The sequence below is a fragment of the Meles meles genome, chromosome 6 (assembly GCF_922984935.1).
Source record: "Meles meles chromosome 6, mMelMel3.1 paternal haplotype, whole genome shotgun sequence".
In the NCBI taxonomy this organism is placed as follows: Eukaryota; Metazoa; Chordata; class Mammalia; order Carnivora; family Mustelidae; genus Meles; species Meles meles.
Window position 1 is genome coordinate 77,783,005 of NC_060071.1, and position 17,751 is coordinate 77,800,755.

Here is a 17,751-nt window from a genome sequence, read left to right on the forward strand (position 1 = left end):
AGGCAGGTTGGGGTTCAAATCTTAGCCCTACAGTTTGGAGCTGTGAGACCCTGAGCAAGATCCTTAATTTTTGAGCCTCAGTTTTCCCATCTGTAAAATAGAAATGATTCCTAATTCATAGGGTGAGAATTTCTAAATTCACAGTATTAGTGTAAGAGGGGGAAAATGATAAGAACAAGCCACTATGTAGGCTGAGAAAGAAAAGGTGGTAAAGCGACAGACTAGTCTCCCTATACTGAAGGAATGTAAAATGTCAAGGGACTAGGCTTTTCTATATTCTCTGAGCCAAGTACACACTCAATTTCTCACACATTATGGGGGAGGTGTTGTTTAGAATAGATGTGCTGCTGGGTTAGGCCAGGGGTCATGCCCCAGGACACTGGAGGGCCTCTTGCTTTAGTCTTGTGAGAGGAAAAATGTGATGACAGTTTGGTAGGGTGGCGTCAGGGCTCAGGTGAAGCCAGGTCAGGGGGCTGCATGGCTCCCAGGTTTCTCCTGAGTATCAAAGACCCCAGTGCTTTGGATCTGCATGATCTCTTTCCCCAAAGAGCACAGACCATTCCTACTTCCTGTTTATTGGCACACACTTTTCCCTGATGAGGGAAGGAGTCAGGCTGCATGATTTCTAGAGGAAGAAACAAAGGCAGAGAGGAATGGCGTTGTCTTATGCAAGATTCTATCTTTCTAGGAGGAGACTGCCTCCATTACACAACCATCACATTTAGAGTTTAAAGTGCCCCAGATCAGGAACTGGCAAATTTTTTTTGTAAAGGGTCATATAATAAGTAAAGTAGCTTTGTGGGCCATAGAGTGTGTGGCAACAAGCTGGTTCTGCTGTTGTCACTGTTCTAGGTACAACATGGCCGTCAGTTTCCTCCTGGGCACTTGAAGATATGGTTTCTGCCCTGAGAACTTGGGATGACTTCCAATTCCACAAATTCATGGATCAGGGAAAAGTGAGTAGGGCCAATCAGGCAAGTCTATGTCAACATTCCTGGTTTGAGGAACCGTGAGTTTGATTTCTTACCACAGCGACTGCGTTTGATGCCAGCAGCTCCTGGGGGGACATTGCAGTGACATAAGCGACATTGGCAAAGACATACACAAATGTGACCAGTGGGATGGAGATGAAGATGGCTCTGGGAAGGTTCCTGTAGAAGGAGAGGAGGTGAGAGGGGAAAGGCCTGGCATCTGCCTCATCACGGGGTTTGGGAGGTGCCTTGTCTTTCTGCTCCAAAGTAACCTAGCAACCTTGTGTGACACTCTCTCTCCCTGGGGGGTTGGATTCTGTCTCAAAATGGGCAGGGCAATTTAAAGAAAATGAAACAGTGTAGGCTGGGAATATGCTTCATACCTGTTGACTTCTTTCTAACTGGAATCTCCATGGTGCACCCTTCCTCCCTGCCTCAAGACACAGAGACCCTCCTGTCCTAAGATAGGTAAGTAAGATGTCCAGAGGCCTCTTGGCACATTTCATCCTCTAAGGCAATGGTACTATTTCAGCACTGTTTCAGCTTTTAATCTGCTCTGGGACAGTCACGGGATCATTTTTCTCCTCCTGGCAGGGCAGATGGCAAATGGTTTAAGTTCCTGAGAAATAATTGTTTCTTCAGGATAGACCAGGTCACAGTCAGAACAGGGGCAGAGGTGGAGAAGTGGCCAGTGGACACCTGACTCTTTCTTCCTAGTAGCAGGTGCTGTGGCCTTTCAAGGGATTTGGGAAGATCTGGGCTATTTCAACTCACTTGTAGGGATCAACAAGTTCCTCAGTCACGTAATTAAGAAAGTTCCAGCCTCCGTAAGCAAAGGAGCCCTGAAGGAAAGCCAGTGCGATGAGGCCGATGTCAGGTTCTTGGAAATTCTCAAATGCGTTCTTTGGTTCCAGCCAGAAATACTCTCCTGTGGATGCAAGGGGCAGGGGGCTGCTCAGAGAGAGGAGCTAGAGGCCTGGAGGCCTCTAGCCTGCCTAGTCCTGTCTCAGCTCCTCCTGCAGTAAAGATCCAGCTCTTGTCTTGTTTCCAGTGAACTCCACACATTGGAGAAGTGGGACCAAAAGGAGAATGGAAATAAGATTAGGACTTTCACAGAACCTAGGAACCAGGAGTCCAAATGCAGGGTCAGGTTCAAAGCACAGATCTCAATGTTCTTTTCAAAGGCAAATTTGCTTGGAAGGAAAGGCCATGTTAGGGCAGAGTAGAGTAAATCGGGGGTGGTGGGCAAGGGCTGGGGTGGGAGGGAGCTGGGATTTGGAGATGCAGGATGCAGGTCTCTTGACCACCTTCCTATAGATCTAAGTTTATACATTTTCACAAAGAAAGCATGAAGAACAACAAACCCTCAAATGGAAGCTCCTCTAACACCATAGAAATTCATGCACATTCTGCTTCATTTGTCAATAATCTCCTGTCTCTTTCTAAGGCATCTCCTCTCTCTTCATGGTATAGATTCCCTGAGGACAGGGCCCTTCAGCAAAGAGCTTTTCCACTGCCTTCCCAACCTTCAGCACAGTATCCTACACACACGTGGGCCCTCAAGAAAGGTTGCTGATGATGTAACAAAACACAGAATAACTGCCCATATTTTACTTACTCATCTACAGTCCATCGTTTGGACAGGAAATAAGGAAATTAGAGTGAAGAGGAGAAAGTATCAGGGCCAGAATAGAAGGAACTTTTATCTCTGAAAAGATAGCACAGTGGGTTCTTTCTTTCTTTTTCTTTTAGGGGAGAGCATGAACACAGTCCTCACTCCCACATATTATGTAGTCCCATTTCTCATGTTTGAGGAAACTGCAGGGGTCAGCATATCCACAGTGCAATGGATAAACCTTGCCCTTGGAATACCCCCTTCATGATCATGGTATCTCCCCTACCAGATAGGGGATTTCTTTTTTTTTTTTTTTCAGATAGGGGATTTCTTTAAGTGATTTCTTTAAGTCCACACAATATTACCTGCTAAAGAACTTAACACAACTGGTTAAAGTAACAGCAGAACCTTAATTATGTTCCCTAGAGTACATATCCAGGCACCCCACATGGCTTTCAGGGCTTGTAGGCAGGTGGGAGGTCTCTCTGTTTGTCATCTGACTTTCTCCAGGAGGCAGTGACACTGGGCAGAGCCTAGTGGTGCCATGGTTCCTGTGGAAACCAAATACAGACTCGGACTTGGAAGGGACCAAATCCAGTGGGGAATGTTGGCAGGGGCCCAGGAATGTTGAGTTCTCTCTCATAGAGATTATGAGTAATTTTGAAATGTGTAAAAATCTCCTCTGTTCTCCATTTTAAGATATGGGCAACATACAATGTAAGATGCAGGGAGCTTCTCTGGAGATGGGACAAGAGGGCAACAGGAGTCCAGAGGTCTGGGGGCTTCACCTAGCTGTGCCAGAGTCAGGAGGTGAGCATGGGAGACCTGAACTCTGCAAACCAGGTGGGGCAGGCTCAACTTCCAACCACCCCAGGAAAATGGTTTCTCTTCCCCTTTGTGAAGCAAGTGAAGAAGAAAAGTCATTCAAGGTTAGAATTGGAAAAATCTCAGGGTTCATGCGTCTAAAGACAATGTGAGGGGGTGTGCACATGAAAGAGGCAGGAAGTTGGGTGGGGTCCTGTTTTTGGGGTGATACTCACCTTTGCAGATCTGGACAACTCCCATGATGATGATCAGGGCCAGGGCCAGGAGCTTCCCAGCAGTGAAAATGTCTTGAACCCGGGTGGCCCACCGCACACTGGCACAGTTGACCCATGTGAGGAGCACTGAAATGACAGACCCCGAAACATACCCTCAGGGCTATAATGAGGCTGTAGGAGGCCCTCTGGACAGAAGCAGAAATTTCCCTCAGGCCCAGCCCCAGTCTCCAGAAACTTTGGCGAGGTTAATGGGTTACAAATGGAGATTACATGCCACAAATTTGAGCTTGGTCAGAGCGTGCCCTGCCTAGGGCTGGAAGCCAGAAGTAGGCATGGAAGTGAAGGCACAGGCTTTGAGGAAAAGTAGCATCTCTCCAGAGTGCAAGTATGGGCTTTGTTTCCAGGCCATTGTGTGTTCAGGGGGAGCCCTGAGAAGCTGATGGGTCCTGAATGTCATCTTCCTCAGCCTGATTTTGGGGCAACAGAGGGCTAGGGGGAATCTTTTTTTTTTTTTAACCTGTGGTATAATTTACATAGAATAAGATTCATTTTTCTAAGTGTACAGTTTGATGAGATCTGACAAATGTATTCAGTTAATCACTTCCACACTCTTTATATGGAACATTTCCAACACTCCCAAAAGTTCTCTTTCTGGCATGTTGAGCTCCTTTGAAGTCAGTCCCCTTCCCCTACCTCTGGCAACCACTAATTTGGTTTAGTTTTGCCTTTTCCAAAATGTCACATGAACAGAATCATACAATATGTAGCCTTTTGTGTTTGGCTTCTTTCACTTTACATGATGCTCTTGAGATCCACTCATGTTGCCGTGTGTGTATACCAATAGTCTGGTCCTTTTACTGTCATGTAGTACTCCATTTTTTTTTTTTAAGATTTTATTAATTTGACAGAAACACAGCGAGAGAGGAAACACAAACAGAGGGAATGGGAGAAGGAGAAGCAGGCTTCCCGCCAAGCAGGGAGCGCGATGCGGGGATCGAACCCAGGACCCTGGGATCATGACCTGAGCTGAAGGCAGCCGCTTAATGACTAAGCCACCCAGGTGCCCCAACATAGTACTCCATTTTATGTATTGGTTTTCTACTTACTGGCTGATGGACATCTGGGCTGCTCCCAGTTTGGGGCTATTATGAATAAAGCTGCTATATAAATAGTTACATAGAAGTATTTAAATGGATTGTAGATGTCTTTGAGAAGGGTTTTCCTTTCTCTTGAGTAAATATCGAGGAGTGAGGTTCTGAGTCATAAGGTAAATGAATAACTTTTTTAAAAAATTTTTGTTATTTTTAAAGGTAATCTCTAGGGATGCCTGGGTGGCTCAGTGAGTTGAGCATTTGCCTTTTGTTCAGGTCATGATCCTAGGCTCCTGCAATCAAGTCCCACACTGAGCTCCTTGCTTGGCGGGGAGCCTGCTTCTCCCTCTGCCTGCTGCTCCCCCTGCTTGTTCTCTCTCTCTGACAAATAAATAAGCAAAATCTTAAAAAAAAAATAATCTCTACAGGCTTGAACTCATAGGCCCAAGATGAAAAGTCACACGCTGTACTGACTGAGCCAGCCAGGCATCCCTAAATGTATGTTTAACTTTGTAAGAAACAGCCAAACTACTTTCCAAAGGGGTTGTATCGGGGCGCCTGGGTGGCTCAGTCAGTTAAGTGTCTACCTTCAGCTCAGGTCATGATCCTGGGGTCCTGGGATCAAGCTCCACATTGGGCTCCCTGCTCACTGGGGAGCCTGCTTCTCCCTCTCCCGATGCTGCTCTCCCCAGCTTGTGCTCTCTCGTTCCCTCAAATAAATAAATAAATAATCTTAAAAACAACAACAACAAAACCCCACTAAGTGGTTGTATCGTTAGCATCTCCACCAGCAATGTAGGCGAGTTCCTGTTGCTCTGAATCCTTTCAGCATTTGGTATCCTCAGCTCCAAAAGCTTGGCTCTTCTGATAGGTGGGTAGGGGCATCTCACTGTGATTTCAATTTGCATTTCCCTCATGACTGGTGAGGTTGAGCATGTTTTCATGTGCTTATTTGCCACTAGCCCTCTGTCTTCTTTGGTAGCATAGGGTTTTTTAACTCTGCCCCCATCCTAGGAGTCTCAGGGCTCCCACAGAGATCCCAACAACATGGAAACTCCAGTGGAGGGAGGAGAGTTCAGAGGCTGAATCCTAGGAGGGAAGAACTCTGTTTTACAGCCACACTCTCCCAGCAACCCAGGGAGCCTGTGCCACAGGAATGGGACTCTCATCTTCCTGGTGCTTAGGAAGTCCTTGAGAAGAACAAAGGGAAGAAATAAAATCCTCTTGTTTCCCCTTCCCCTGAAACAGTGACCAGGACACCCCCCCACCCCCCCCGCCAGTCCTCCACAGGTACAAGTCACACATGTAGAAGCACCAGCCTTTCTTCTCAAGCGCTGGCCCGGCTTCTGACGTCACCTGAACAGTTGCTCAGATTATATCAATACCTGATCTTTAAACTGTGTTTTTACTTTTCCAGTATATTCTGACCTTACTTGATTCTGAGACCATGTCAACAGGGTGAAGACCTGACATTATTATCTATCTGTAACCTTTCTCCCCATACCGTCTCTACCTGGCTAACTCCTTCTCATCTTTCAAGATCCAGCTCAAATGTCACCTGTTCTGTGAGTCTTTATTATTTTATGTATTCCTGACAATGTGGCTGCAAGGTAAGATACACCAGCTGCATTTTACAAACAAAACAAACAAACAAACAAACAAAGTTTGTCCCACCTCTTTTTTCTCAGACCATGTTGTTTATATTTAATTTTGGCATCTATTTCTTTGTATTATAAAGATCTGTTTCTTTTTCTCTGTCTCCATGTAGACCAGGAGGACAGGAACTATGACTTTTCATGTTTTCAATCCCTGGGCATCATTAGTGTCTGCAAATAGCACATGCTCAACAAATATTTAATACTTGGATACAGAAAATGCCTTAATTCATTAGCCCTGCAATCTCATCTCAGTCTACACATTTTACAATGCACACAATCTCCCCTGCTCCCCAGGAATCTCATCAAAAGGAGACAAGATCCCCAATTGGTTGCACAGAGTCAAAAGAGTGACAGGAAACTTGACTTCAAGAGTAGAAACTCTTGACTCCTCACAGAGAAGTTGTTATCCAAGATGGTGTCATATAAGGAGAACAAAAACATGTTGTCAGAGGAAGGATTTTAAACTCCTGAACAGGGAGAACATCTTGTAAATACTCGAATGTTCCAGATGGACTGAGACATTCTGATAAACACACATTTGGTTTATCTTACTCAATTCAAAAAGGATTTCAGGATCACATGCCTGGTGACAATCCAACCCAAATCATTCTAAGCAACAGGGCCTGAGATCTGTTTCTCCTCAGGGCCTTGAGTTAGGTACAAGGCTGGGCCCTCAGGTCCCAGGAGTTCAGGAAGACACAAGCAATGACTTAAGGATAAAGGAGATTGATTTATGAAAAGAAGATTAGGACATAAAACCCACGAGGCTCAGGGATAGGTAAGGATTACAGAATAAGGAACCAGATTGTGATCCTAGAGAAGAAAATTATCCTCTGTCAAGGGGAGGACAGGGCACGGTGGGGAAGGGACAGCAAAGTACTTGGAGGGAGACAAGGAATGAGCAGGACAAGTCACAGACATTCTTCCCCCAGCGGGTCGGGGGGGGGGGGGGGGGGAATGTGGCCACCTCCTGGTGGGCTGGGATAGAAAACACAAAATCACATATCTCCTTAGGAGAGGGACCTTGTCGAGGCAGTCAGAAAGATTCCTTCAGTCAACTCCAGAATATTCCTGGGGGATGGGAGATGTTTGAAGGAAGGGATAATTTGTCAAATAAACTCACTGTGGGTATCTTCTGTCCCACCTGGCCTTATCTTCACAATTTCACAAGAACCCAGTCTTTGACTAATATTTAACCTTTTACCTTTACAGAGATCTTTCAGACATAAAAAGAGAAATCCCGAGAATGGGGTGGGAGACATTTTGCCTGTGACACTAATCTCCTTAGAACAATGACTGCAGGCCCTCACATCTGACCCTTATCCCTGCTGTTGGGTGATCACAGCATGTGACTGAGGGGAAAGAGGGCACTTTCAGTCTCCTGCTACCACAGGACAGTTTCCCTCACAGCAGGCTGAAACCTGAGCCTCCAAACAGAGACGAAAGGTCAGTGAGAGAAGGCAATACTGTCAGGTGCTTGCCAAGCCCCTGCCCTGTTCAGGCATCCTACCTCTGCCTGTCTGCTACCCAGAGCCCCTTTGTATTGTTAATGGCTATGGCTCCTCTCTCGTCTCAGCCACACGGTGCATTCTGAATGCTTGAGAAACAGTGACCTCAGGGAAGCCATGTGTAGGTGGGGACCAGTGCCCTCTGCAGCTTGAAATGTAAGTGTTTTCCTTCATCTGTCCATCCATCTGTCTGTCCGTCCGTCCAACCACCATCTACAAATGGCCTACTGTGCTGGGCACTCTGGTAGGTGGGGGAGTTACAAGACACAGGTCCTTGTCCTCAGGAAGTTGAGAGCATAAGGGGAGATGGGTGAGCTAAAAGATGATCATACAACAGTGTGCTGACAGCAAGGCTCTTCACGGAAGCCGGTGGGCATCGATGAGGAGTCCCAAACTCAGCCCAGGGGACTCAGACCTGTGTCCTATAGGAGGGGGAGACCCTAACCAAAAGGTGAATTTTATAATTTTGGCCCAGCTGGATAAAAGAAATTAGGCATAAGACTCTGGTTCTTGTCCATTGTAATATGGCTGTGCGGAGGTTCCTGCTTCTCTAGAAGCCCCCATGGAATCTCGGGCTTATCTGTATTTCTTGGGCATTTTCTCCTCTTTCTCTTTGGTATCCTTTCTGTTTGCTGGGTTTAAAAAAAAAAAAAGGTGGAAAGACTATCAAGACGATACTTCAAAGAAATGCTGAAGTCAAGGGTTGGTTCCAGGGGCTGGAAAAGGTGACAAGGTAACACCTTAATGTCAAGGTGACAGGAGGGATACAAAAAACAGGCATGCAGGAGTAGGGCACTCAGAACCCAGCAATCCTGTGAGCTCCTCAGAGCTCAGGGCCCAGGGCCTCTCAGCTGCTGAATAGGAGAGGTGGGCTCAGGACTCCCTGTCTGTGGGAAAGCTGAAAGCCTGACAGAGAGGTGTGGTGTCCTTGTCAGATTGATGACAATGCAGATCCTGTCACTGACCTGGACAGAGGGCCAGAGTTAGAAAAAAGAGATAGAAAGAGGGAGAGAAAAAAGAGGAAGAAAGAAAGATTTGAAGAAGCCATGCTGTGGGCTCTGAAGATGGAAGAAGGGTCCATGAGCCAAGGAATGTAGGAGGTCTCTAGAAGCTGGAAAAGACAAGGCAACAACTATCCCCAGAGCCTCCAGAAAGAACACAGTTTTGCTGGCACCTTGAGTTTAGGACTTCTGACCTCCAGAACTATAAGACACTAAATCTGTGTAGTTTGAAGTCACTAAATTCATGGTAATTTGTTATAGTAGCAACAGTGAATTAATTCAGGGCCAGGCACCATACAGAAAGACCAGAAAGCAGGCGGCACACACTGAAATAGCAAAACTTTTAAAGAGCAACCAGGCGGCACACCGCCGGACCCCAAAGGAGTGCCTGTCCAAAAGAGAAGCCCCTCAGGCCTTGTAGACCGCCAGTGGAGATAAAAGGTGTAGAACGCCAGTGCTGCTTCTGGTGGGGCTCTCCAGAAGAAGCAGTGAAAGTGAGGTCACCCACGTGCTAACCTAGTTGGCAAATTTCTACACCATATGATAGCATCCCAACTCTTCAATAACCTCAATCCTATAGCTAAGGTGTCACTGGCTCCTGTTTCTTCCCTTCCTAATTCTATACAGTATTAAACAGGCTCACCCTCCAATAACTCTAACTGTGCTTTTCCTCCCAGAAAAATCCAAGGGCAAAAGACACTGCTAATATTCCTCTTCCATCCAATTCCAGGCTCTTTTCCAGTATCCTCCATATTCCATACAACTTCAGGCCCACACAGGCAACCCAGATACACATACAAATGGAGGCCCAAGTTTCAACCTTCTTTTTTTTTTTTTTTTTTTAAATTTTATTTATTTATTTGACAGAGAGAAATCACAAGAGAGGCAGGCAGAGAGAGAGGAAGGGAAGCAGGCTCCCCGCTGAGCAGAGAGCCCGATGTGAGACTCGATCCCAGGACCCTGAGACCATGACCTGAGCCGAAGGCAGCGGCTTAACCCACTGAGCCACCCAGGCGCCCCAAGTTTCAACCTTCTTACAAGGTGAGTCTAGTGCTGGGAGGCTCACAGAAGTGACTCTTTTCTTCTCTGCCCCTATGGTTTTGTTGGTCTCCTAATTTTACTGACCAGAGGCTATAATCATAGATCATAAAAGAAGTAAAGATGGAAAGCCAAGAGATGAACTCAAGAATCCTGAGACTGAGTTTCTTTCTCAAGTCAAGAGGTAGGGTGGCCACACTGTGTGCTATCTTGCAGGGGACAACACCAAAAGCACCCTGACAGAGCTCGTTCTGGGACTTTTCCAGGTGGAATCAACCCAACCCAACCCCCCAGGAGGTAAGGCAAATTTAAAGCACTACAAATTTTAGAAGGGAAGAATAGGAACTACATGTTTTGGGAATCTTTACCTTAGATTAATATGTTATAGAGTATAGGTAACAGAAACAATTTAAAATTAATCTCTCCAGTCCATTTTTAAATAGAACATCAGTGACTTGTGAGCACAAAATAAACAAGTCTTCATTTAGAACATTTTAAGCATGGATTAGGGAAGGAATTGTGGGGCTGGTTTTAAGTGTCCACAATCAGCACAGCCAGGGCTGTGTTTTCAGGTGCTCCCTTGCTTCTGGACACAGGACTCTGGCCTCTTGCTGAGCTGGGTTGGCAAATGGTCATTCTGTGCCTTCATCAGAGGGCCAGTGGACACCTTCCTGCATACATCCCTAAACTAATCTCATTCCTTTTGCCAAGCCAGCTTCTGCTTCATGGACCACACTGTTCTGGTGTGATGGGGTAAAAGCCAGGATGCGGCCATTTAGACAGGAGGCTGGACTGGTTGTTATAAGAACAGTGCTCAGAAGAATGACCCGGTTGGGGCTTTCCTTGTAGACAGCTCTCGGCACTGGAGGGAGATGTTTGAGGCCTGTGCCCTACTACCCAGAGGCATATTTCCAGCCTCATGAGCAGAGCCAGGAATGACCTGAGAGACTGAGAACCTCATATGTGCATGGAGTAAGACCCCAGTTAATGTCCTCCTGCCCCAACAGTTCCCAGTTGCTTATTCTTCCACTATGTCAGCCTTTCTTTCATCATATACATATTATTCCACTGTCCCTCTGTCCATTCCCACATTCTCTCCCACCCTGCTCCTGTCAATGGTACCCATGTTCCTTGCTCAAGGGCCACCCTGAGTCAGTAACCTGAAGATACTGGTCAGTTTGCTTTCAGAACAGTGGGAAGTAAGATGCCAATGTGGCAAAAAGGGAAGACTACGATGGCGACCCCTGAGAGACCAAGAGAGTTGTGTCCATTGTTCCCAGAGCTTTAGAAAATAATTTCTCACTGGCAGACTTGACTCCCTGTCTTGTATTCCCTTCTCTGCCCCTTGTCAATGTCACCATCACATGTTCTCCTGAACTCTGGGAACTTCTTTAAGATTTCTTGGTCTTACTGATTGTCTCTTTCTCAGGAGTGGGCTAGAGGCAGCTTGGAAAGGTTTGTTTTCCTTTAGCATATTCAGAACTAGGCCTCTCCGTCTTTTCAGATAGGAGAAAACAGACAGCAGAAAGGGGCAAAAAAATGCCCAGACTTGCCAAAGTCCATAAACACAAGTAGTGAAGAAGGGAAGGAGAGAGTGAGCCTGAGAAACGACAGTGGGAAGGAAGAGGAGAAACAATACACAACGTTACGAGTGAGGAGAAAGAGCTCAAGAGAAATAGCACAGAGAGAGAAGGCCAAGACAGGAAAAAAGAAAGATGTCATGCACTAAGCAGACAGCTGTTGAAAAGGGAAGCTGTGATGCCACTTTGTAGAAATCAGAACACCCTGTTCCTCTCCAGAACTTCAAAATAAGCACCTTTCTGGGATGGAGCTCCCAGCCCTCTGAAACAGCTGTAAATTTCACCTGGGTTATGGGCCTGCCTGCCAGAAACATTGGGATCTTAGTCTCACCTTTTGCTGGGGCACGCACTTCTCCTCCTTCCACCTTCTGCCATGCTCTGCCAGCTCCCCCTGACTCCCTCCCTCCAGGCCTGGAACTAAAGGGGCAAAGTGACGCTCCTCAGACCAGCCCTCTGGTGTCCATGGTGCCCACGCTGGAGCACCCCATGAGCACCCGCCTGTAGGAGGGGGTGTGGCGACAACTGGGCTCTGTGATAGGCTGGATAGGACACCCTGGCCGCCTCTCCCCCCTTCCTGCTCCTGTAAGGATCTGGGCACGTGTTTCTAATTGCGGAAAGGCTGCCTTGGCTTGGCCTGCCTTACCTCAGCTGTTTTCAGATCTAGGAGGTTACCAGTGCTGGCTGCCAAAAGGCACTGATAGGCAAAGAAAACACGGAACCCTGTTTGAGTTCTAACGCGCGCAACCTGAGGCTCTGATAAGATTCCAGGTCTCCACCGGGCCAACCTGAGCTATCTTTCCTTCTCTGAGTCCTCAGGGAGACCTGGAGGGAAACTGGGTATGAGTGAGGAGACAGAGCCAGTTTCCTAGAATCCTTCACAGTGCCCAGGGCGAGACATTTTCACGTGGGGTGAGGAGTTGCATTATAAAGTCTCAAGTTGTTGACTACCTAAAACAAAGGTTGTATTATGATACATGTAAATAACTTGACTGATGAAAGACAAAAACATCAAAACAAAGCAACAGCAATAACCCCAGAATAAATGAAATGAGCCCTTCCCTATAAACTAAGCTTTGATCCCAGCTTCTGAAAGGCCACAGCCAGGCTGTGAAACAGATCTTGCTACCATGCCACAGTAACATTTTGTACTTCTCCAGCCTCTTTCATCTGGAGGCATTCTTCCAGCTAAGCTCCCACCCACGCTGCCCCACCCCCTTCCCGGCTCTCTCTTCCCCTTCCTTCTTCCCCTGACCCCTCAGTGCCAGTTGCTAGACCTGGAGTTTCTGCTGAATCACCATCTGGTACTGAGTTTAGCCAAGAAAACCCAAACTCCCAGCTCAGCATTTTCCAAGAGCTGAGTAGTTCTCTCTTCAGCAGAAACTAAACATGGCCTCTGAGCTAGGGGTGGTGGGGGGAATGGAAGGCAGCTGGAAAGCAGGGGAGACAGACCTAAGGCACCATGCCACCTCGGGGAAGCCCCTTTTGAATCCTACTCATTACCGTTCCAGTCCCGGCCTGAAAAATTCCTGTTATCTCATGCCCCAGTTCTCAGGGTGGTTGTCTCTCCAACACATAGCAAGGGGAATGGGATGTATTCTGCAGGGTCTGCACAGAGCTGAGGAGGGCGAGCCTGACTTTCCATCATCCTCAACCTTTGAAGAGAAGGTGTGGGAGGTCTAGTTGGTTCTTGGACTGGAAGACTTGTGGGCTCTGTTAGTGTCACTGAAGCTTATGAACAGGGACCCAAGCGGCAAAATTCCCAAGACTGGTTCGGTTATAACCCTATTCCAATGGCAGGTAGTGTCCAAACTTGCTAAACTCTCATCTTTCCCCCAAAGCTCCCTGTGACACTAAGCCTCACTCCCATCAGTCTTGACTTTTATATTCTTGGGTATGTGATATAAATTTGGAGTGTCACATTAACCCTTACGAGTTCACCAGACACAATTAATGCCTGAACTTCATAAGCCACAGGCTCTGGCCTCTCTGGGAAAAACAAAGTAATCCTGAGAGTCGACAACAAAAGGCGAGAGGAGAATTTTATCTTCTATTGGTTCAAGAAAGTTAGCAAGTTGTTTCCATCCTGGTGGAAGCTGAACTACTGGAAAACTCTATTTTAGGAGGCCTCAATCCCACTCATTATTCTCCCAAGGAGGTCTGGACACATTCCCAGGAACAAGCTCCTCATTCCCCAGTTTCCAGGACTTGGGCTATGTGCACCCTTTGAACAGCAAACACCACTCTGAGATTAAAAGCTGGAGACCAGAAGAGACAGTATGGAAAGCCAGGAAAGAGGAGGTCATCTGGACCAGCAATTAAAGCATACTGAAACTGAAAAGAATGCTTTTTAGTCAGCTACCCTGACTTCTCAGGTAGCTGGTGGGAACAAAGAGCCTGGTCTGAGAACAGAACTCGATTTAGACTAATTGACAGCAGTGTCCATCACGAGTGGATCCCTAGGGAAGAAGATCTCCATAAAACTCTAGAATTCACCATGATATTTATAATTGCTTATTATGGTATATAAAGCAGTTACTGATAGTTTCTTCTTCTTAGAGCTCAAGACTGGGTCACTCTTATGGAAATGTAAGATGAGAATAACAAAGATACCTTCTCTCTTAGGGCTGTGGGCATGAGGAATACTCCAAAAGCCAACGGGGAGCCTGTTTCCCCACCGTCTCTCTGCCTGCCTCTCTGTCTACTTGTGATCTCTCTCTGTGTCAAATAAATAAACAAAATCTTAAAAAAAAAAAAAGACCCAGTGTTGTCCTTGATTTATTTCACCTGCATTCCAACAAGAATGTGCCATCCTTGACTCTCTAGTCACTCTAATCACCAGGTCCTGCCATTTCTACCTTGTAAAGGCCAAATACATCTATTTCTGTATATTCCCAGAGCTCCATCCCCGATTCACATCACTGTCATCCCTATCCTGGATTTCTGTAACGACATTGTACCTGGTCTCCTTGCCTCTGATCTTATTCCCCTCTCCAATTGATCCTTTACCCTTGTAGCCATGAGTCTTCTAAAATGTAAATATGATCATGTCAATCCTTCCCACTGCTCTTAGGGTAAAGTCCAATCTCTCCAGCATTGCCCATAAAGCCCTTTTCTGGCTGGATCTTCACTTCTATCTGTATCTCCTACCTCCTAGTCTATGCTGTGGCTATACTGAATTACCTGGAGTTTTCCCAAGGGGCCAGGTTCTTTCTTGTCCCCAGACCTTGGCACATGTTAATCCTTCCAGCTATAACATTCTCCCTGCCCCATCTCATTCCACTTTCCTCTCCATGCTGGATACTGCTTGGCTATCTCCAACTGGTCTTTCCTTAACTTATGTGTAGTTTTCTCCAAGACTTTCCTTAACCACACTCCCCACCCCCATTTCTGTTATATCTAGCTCTGCCTGGATGTTGTCCTCTTGGAGGATTTACTACGTAGAACTGAAATTTCCTGTGAACTTGTCAGAATCTTCCAATGGATGGTTCCCTAGTACAGGATCTAAGTATCCTCATGTAGCCACAGTTCCCGGAGCAGACACTCACAGATTTGAAAATGATTGAATGATTCTGTATCCTGTGTGGTACCTAGAAGACACACAGGTAGACTCGGTAAATGCTGATTAAGTCTTAATTTCCCGTTGCTGTTGCTGCAAATGAGACAAATGAGGGGCTCTTTTTGGTTCACTGTCATATCTCATGCCCAAAACAGTATCTAGCACATCATGGGCACTTAATAAAAGTTTGTTGAATGAACAGAGTGTCGAGATTCTCATTTGCATAATGCTTCCCAAGAGTCTCAACCCCTTTCTGAGTTGTATCACTCTAGAGCAGGCTTTGGACCAGTAACCTGAGGTGGCCACCCTGAGGAAGACTTCCAACCAAAGACTTGCTAAGGGCTCCCCAGGGGTTTGCGGGGGCAGTGGAAGGCAGAAATGCAGAACACATTGTGACTGCTTATCGTAAATACTGGACAGTTGAGATATTTCATTTTGATTTGTATTAGATAAACTAGATTGCTCTCTTTTAATAGTCAATTAATCACCACGTCCAGTTGATTCTACTCTGAAATCTTTCTTATTTTTGTCACCTTGTAACTTCATTTTTATTTCAGATCAGGACTTCTCGGGCCTGCACAAATGCTTGGCTTGCTAACTCATCTCACTGCTTCAGGTGTCACAGTCTTTCTCCACTCAAATGTGAACCTAATCATGTTACTCCTCTGCTCAAAATCCTTCCATGGTTCCCGTGTCTTGGATGAAGACTCCTCTCTCCTGCATGATGTACGGGATCCTTCCAGAACTGGCTCCTGCTCCCCTGTTGAACCTCATCTCCTGTCACTCTCCTGGGCTTTCCACACAAAAGTACTTGCTTTTCTCCAACAGGTCATTTTTCTCTCGATGCCAGGTCTTGATTGTGCCCTTCCCTTTACCCTGCTGTTCTGTTTCATGCCTCTCAGGAGCTACCTATTTATCTTGGAAGATTTAGCTCAATCTGGGAGCCTTCCCTAGTATTCCTCTCCCAACTTTGAAGCACCTCTCTGGGTTGTACTTTTGTCATCACATTGTATTGTAATTATTTGTTTGCATACCAATCTCTTCATTAGCCTTTAATCTCTTCCCAGACTCTGTATAAATAATGCCTTATCTTCACTCAACGCAGGAGCTCAGTCTGGTGATTAACTGATAGATTTGCAGTTTCTTTCTTTTTTCCTTGGGAAGCCACTTACAAAATACCTTTAGTCTTTACGAATCATAAAAATGAAAAATGGGGGTTTAGTCAAATTGACCACTCAGTAATAAATTAAGATATTTTTCAATATGCAGTTGACCCCTGAACAACAGTTTGAACTGACCAGTTCTACTTACATGTGAATTTTCTATAGTACAGTACTATAAATATATTTTTTCCTTATGATTTTCTTAATAATATTTTTAGCTTACTTCATTGTAAGAATACGGTATATATAATACATACAACATATAAAATATGCATTAATCAGCTGTTTATGTTATTGGTAAGACTTCCAGTCAATAGGAGGCTAAGAGTAAAGTTTGGGGGGAGTCAAAAGTTATATGTGGATTTTCAATTATGCAGGGAGTCAGTGTCCCTAACTGCTGTGTTGTTCAAAGGTCAACTGTATTTAGATTTTAAATGTTGGCTAGCTAGAAGATGTACAGAGAAGGAAGATGACTTGAATGTATGGGAATCAAGTGTAGGTGGTCTATGTTTGTCTGGATTCAAATATACGAGGATTAGGAGCCACCCAAAGAACTCTGGGGGCTAAAGACAGCAGGAAGGCACTGCTGCTCAGGCATCTGAGGCAAAGGGTTTAGTGCGTGGCGATAAATTTGGGCCTAGAGAATGTGAAACCTCAAAGGCAAATGAACCGAGATTAAGGGACTTAGAAGTTAGGAACGACTAGAACCCTCTGATGTCAAGGGATTAATTTGCAAGAGACTTGCAAAACAACATACAGGTTTATCGATCATAGCATCCTGCATCAAGGACCTGGGGACTTTCCACAGAGGAATTGCAGAGCAACTCGGGGTTAAAAGTTATATGTAACAGTAAAGTCCTTTCCCTTCTAAACTGCTTAAGGGAAAAGAAAAGGAAGGAGAAGGAGGAGAAAAAGAAGAAGGAGAAAAAGAAGAAAAAGGAGGAGGAGAAATCTGAAGCCCTAAAAAACCAGCCTCTTAGGTATCTCAGTAGGAAGATGGAAAACAAGATAAGAAGCATTTTTTTTTTACTTGTGAAATACATGCAGGGCACTCTTGTCCCCTCAGGGAGAGAAAGGAGAAGGAGCTTCTTTAGTACAGGCATTCAGGGGAAAGAGGAGACTTGAATGAAAAGAAAAAAATTCTCCTTCAGATCCTGGACATGACCCCAGACCCCAAAGAGAGGAGGGAGGCCAGGAGCTGCCTGAGTGAAAGGTGACCCAGTCTCAAGGACAGGGAGACAGATAGATCCTGAGAGAAAACCCAGAGTAAGGGAGCAAGAAGCACAAATGGGGGACCCCAGAACACCTGATACTCCTTCAGTGCCACTGGGACCACTTTGTTTACAACTAGAAACTCAGGAAGTAGCCAAAAGATAGAGCTAAATGATACAACAGCAAGCTGCAGAAATCACCTATCCATATGTATATGCCGAGATACACACATGTCTATATGCCCAGACACGGAGGGATGCATTTTATTTAGAACTGGACGGATCCCTATCCACAGTTAGCACGGTTACTGGGCACGGG

At 45.8% G+C, this 17,751-nt stretch overlaps 1 protein-coding gene and 1 non-coding gene across 6 annotated transcripts in view; both read right to left on the reverse strand.

The window, feature by feature from the left end:
* SLC7A8 (solute carrier family 7 member 8) overlaps positions 1-17,751 on the reverse strand; it is a 64,921-nt gene that overhangs the window by 26,179 nt on the left and 20,991 nt on the right. For 4 of the 5 annotated variants that reach the window (XR_006818600.1, XM_046007221.1, XM_046007223.1 and 1 more), the window contains 3 exons: positions 3,627-3,752; positions 1,746-1,899; positions 1,028-1,151 (listed from right to left, as the gene is read on the reverse strand). Coding sequence is in view for 4 of the 5 variants with exons in the window: in XM_046007221.1 (XP_045863177.1) it covers positions 1,028-1,151; positions 1,746-1,899; positions 3,627-3,752 (404 nt within the window). In the remaining variant the exon portion in view is untranslated. Of the gene's footprint in view, positions 1-1,027; positions 1,152-1,745; positions 1,900-3,626; positions 3,753-17,751 lie in introns of those variants that run through there. The other variant, XM_046007224.1, reaches the window with a different exon arrangement.
* On the reverse strand, positions 2,722-2,883 carry LOC123945129. The gene has a single exon (XR_006819047.1). It is a non-coding gene; the product is annotated as a U1 spliceosomal RNA (small nuclear RNA).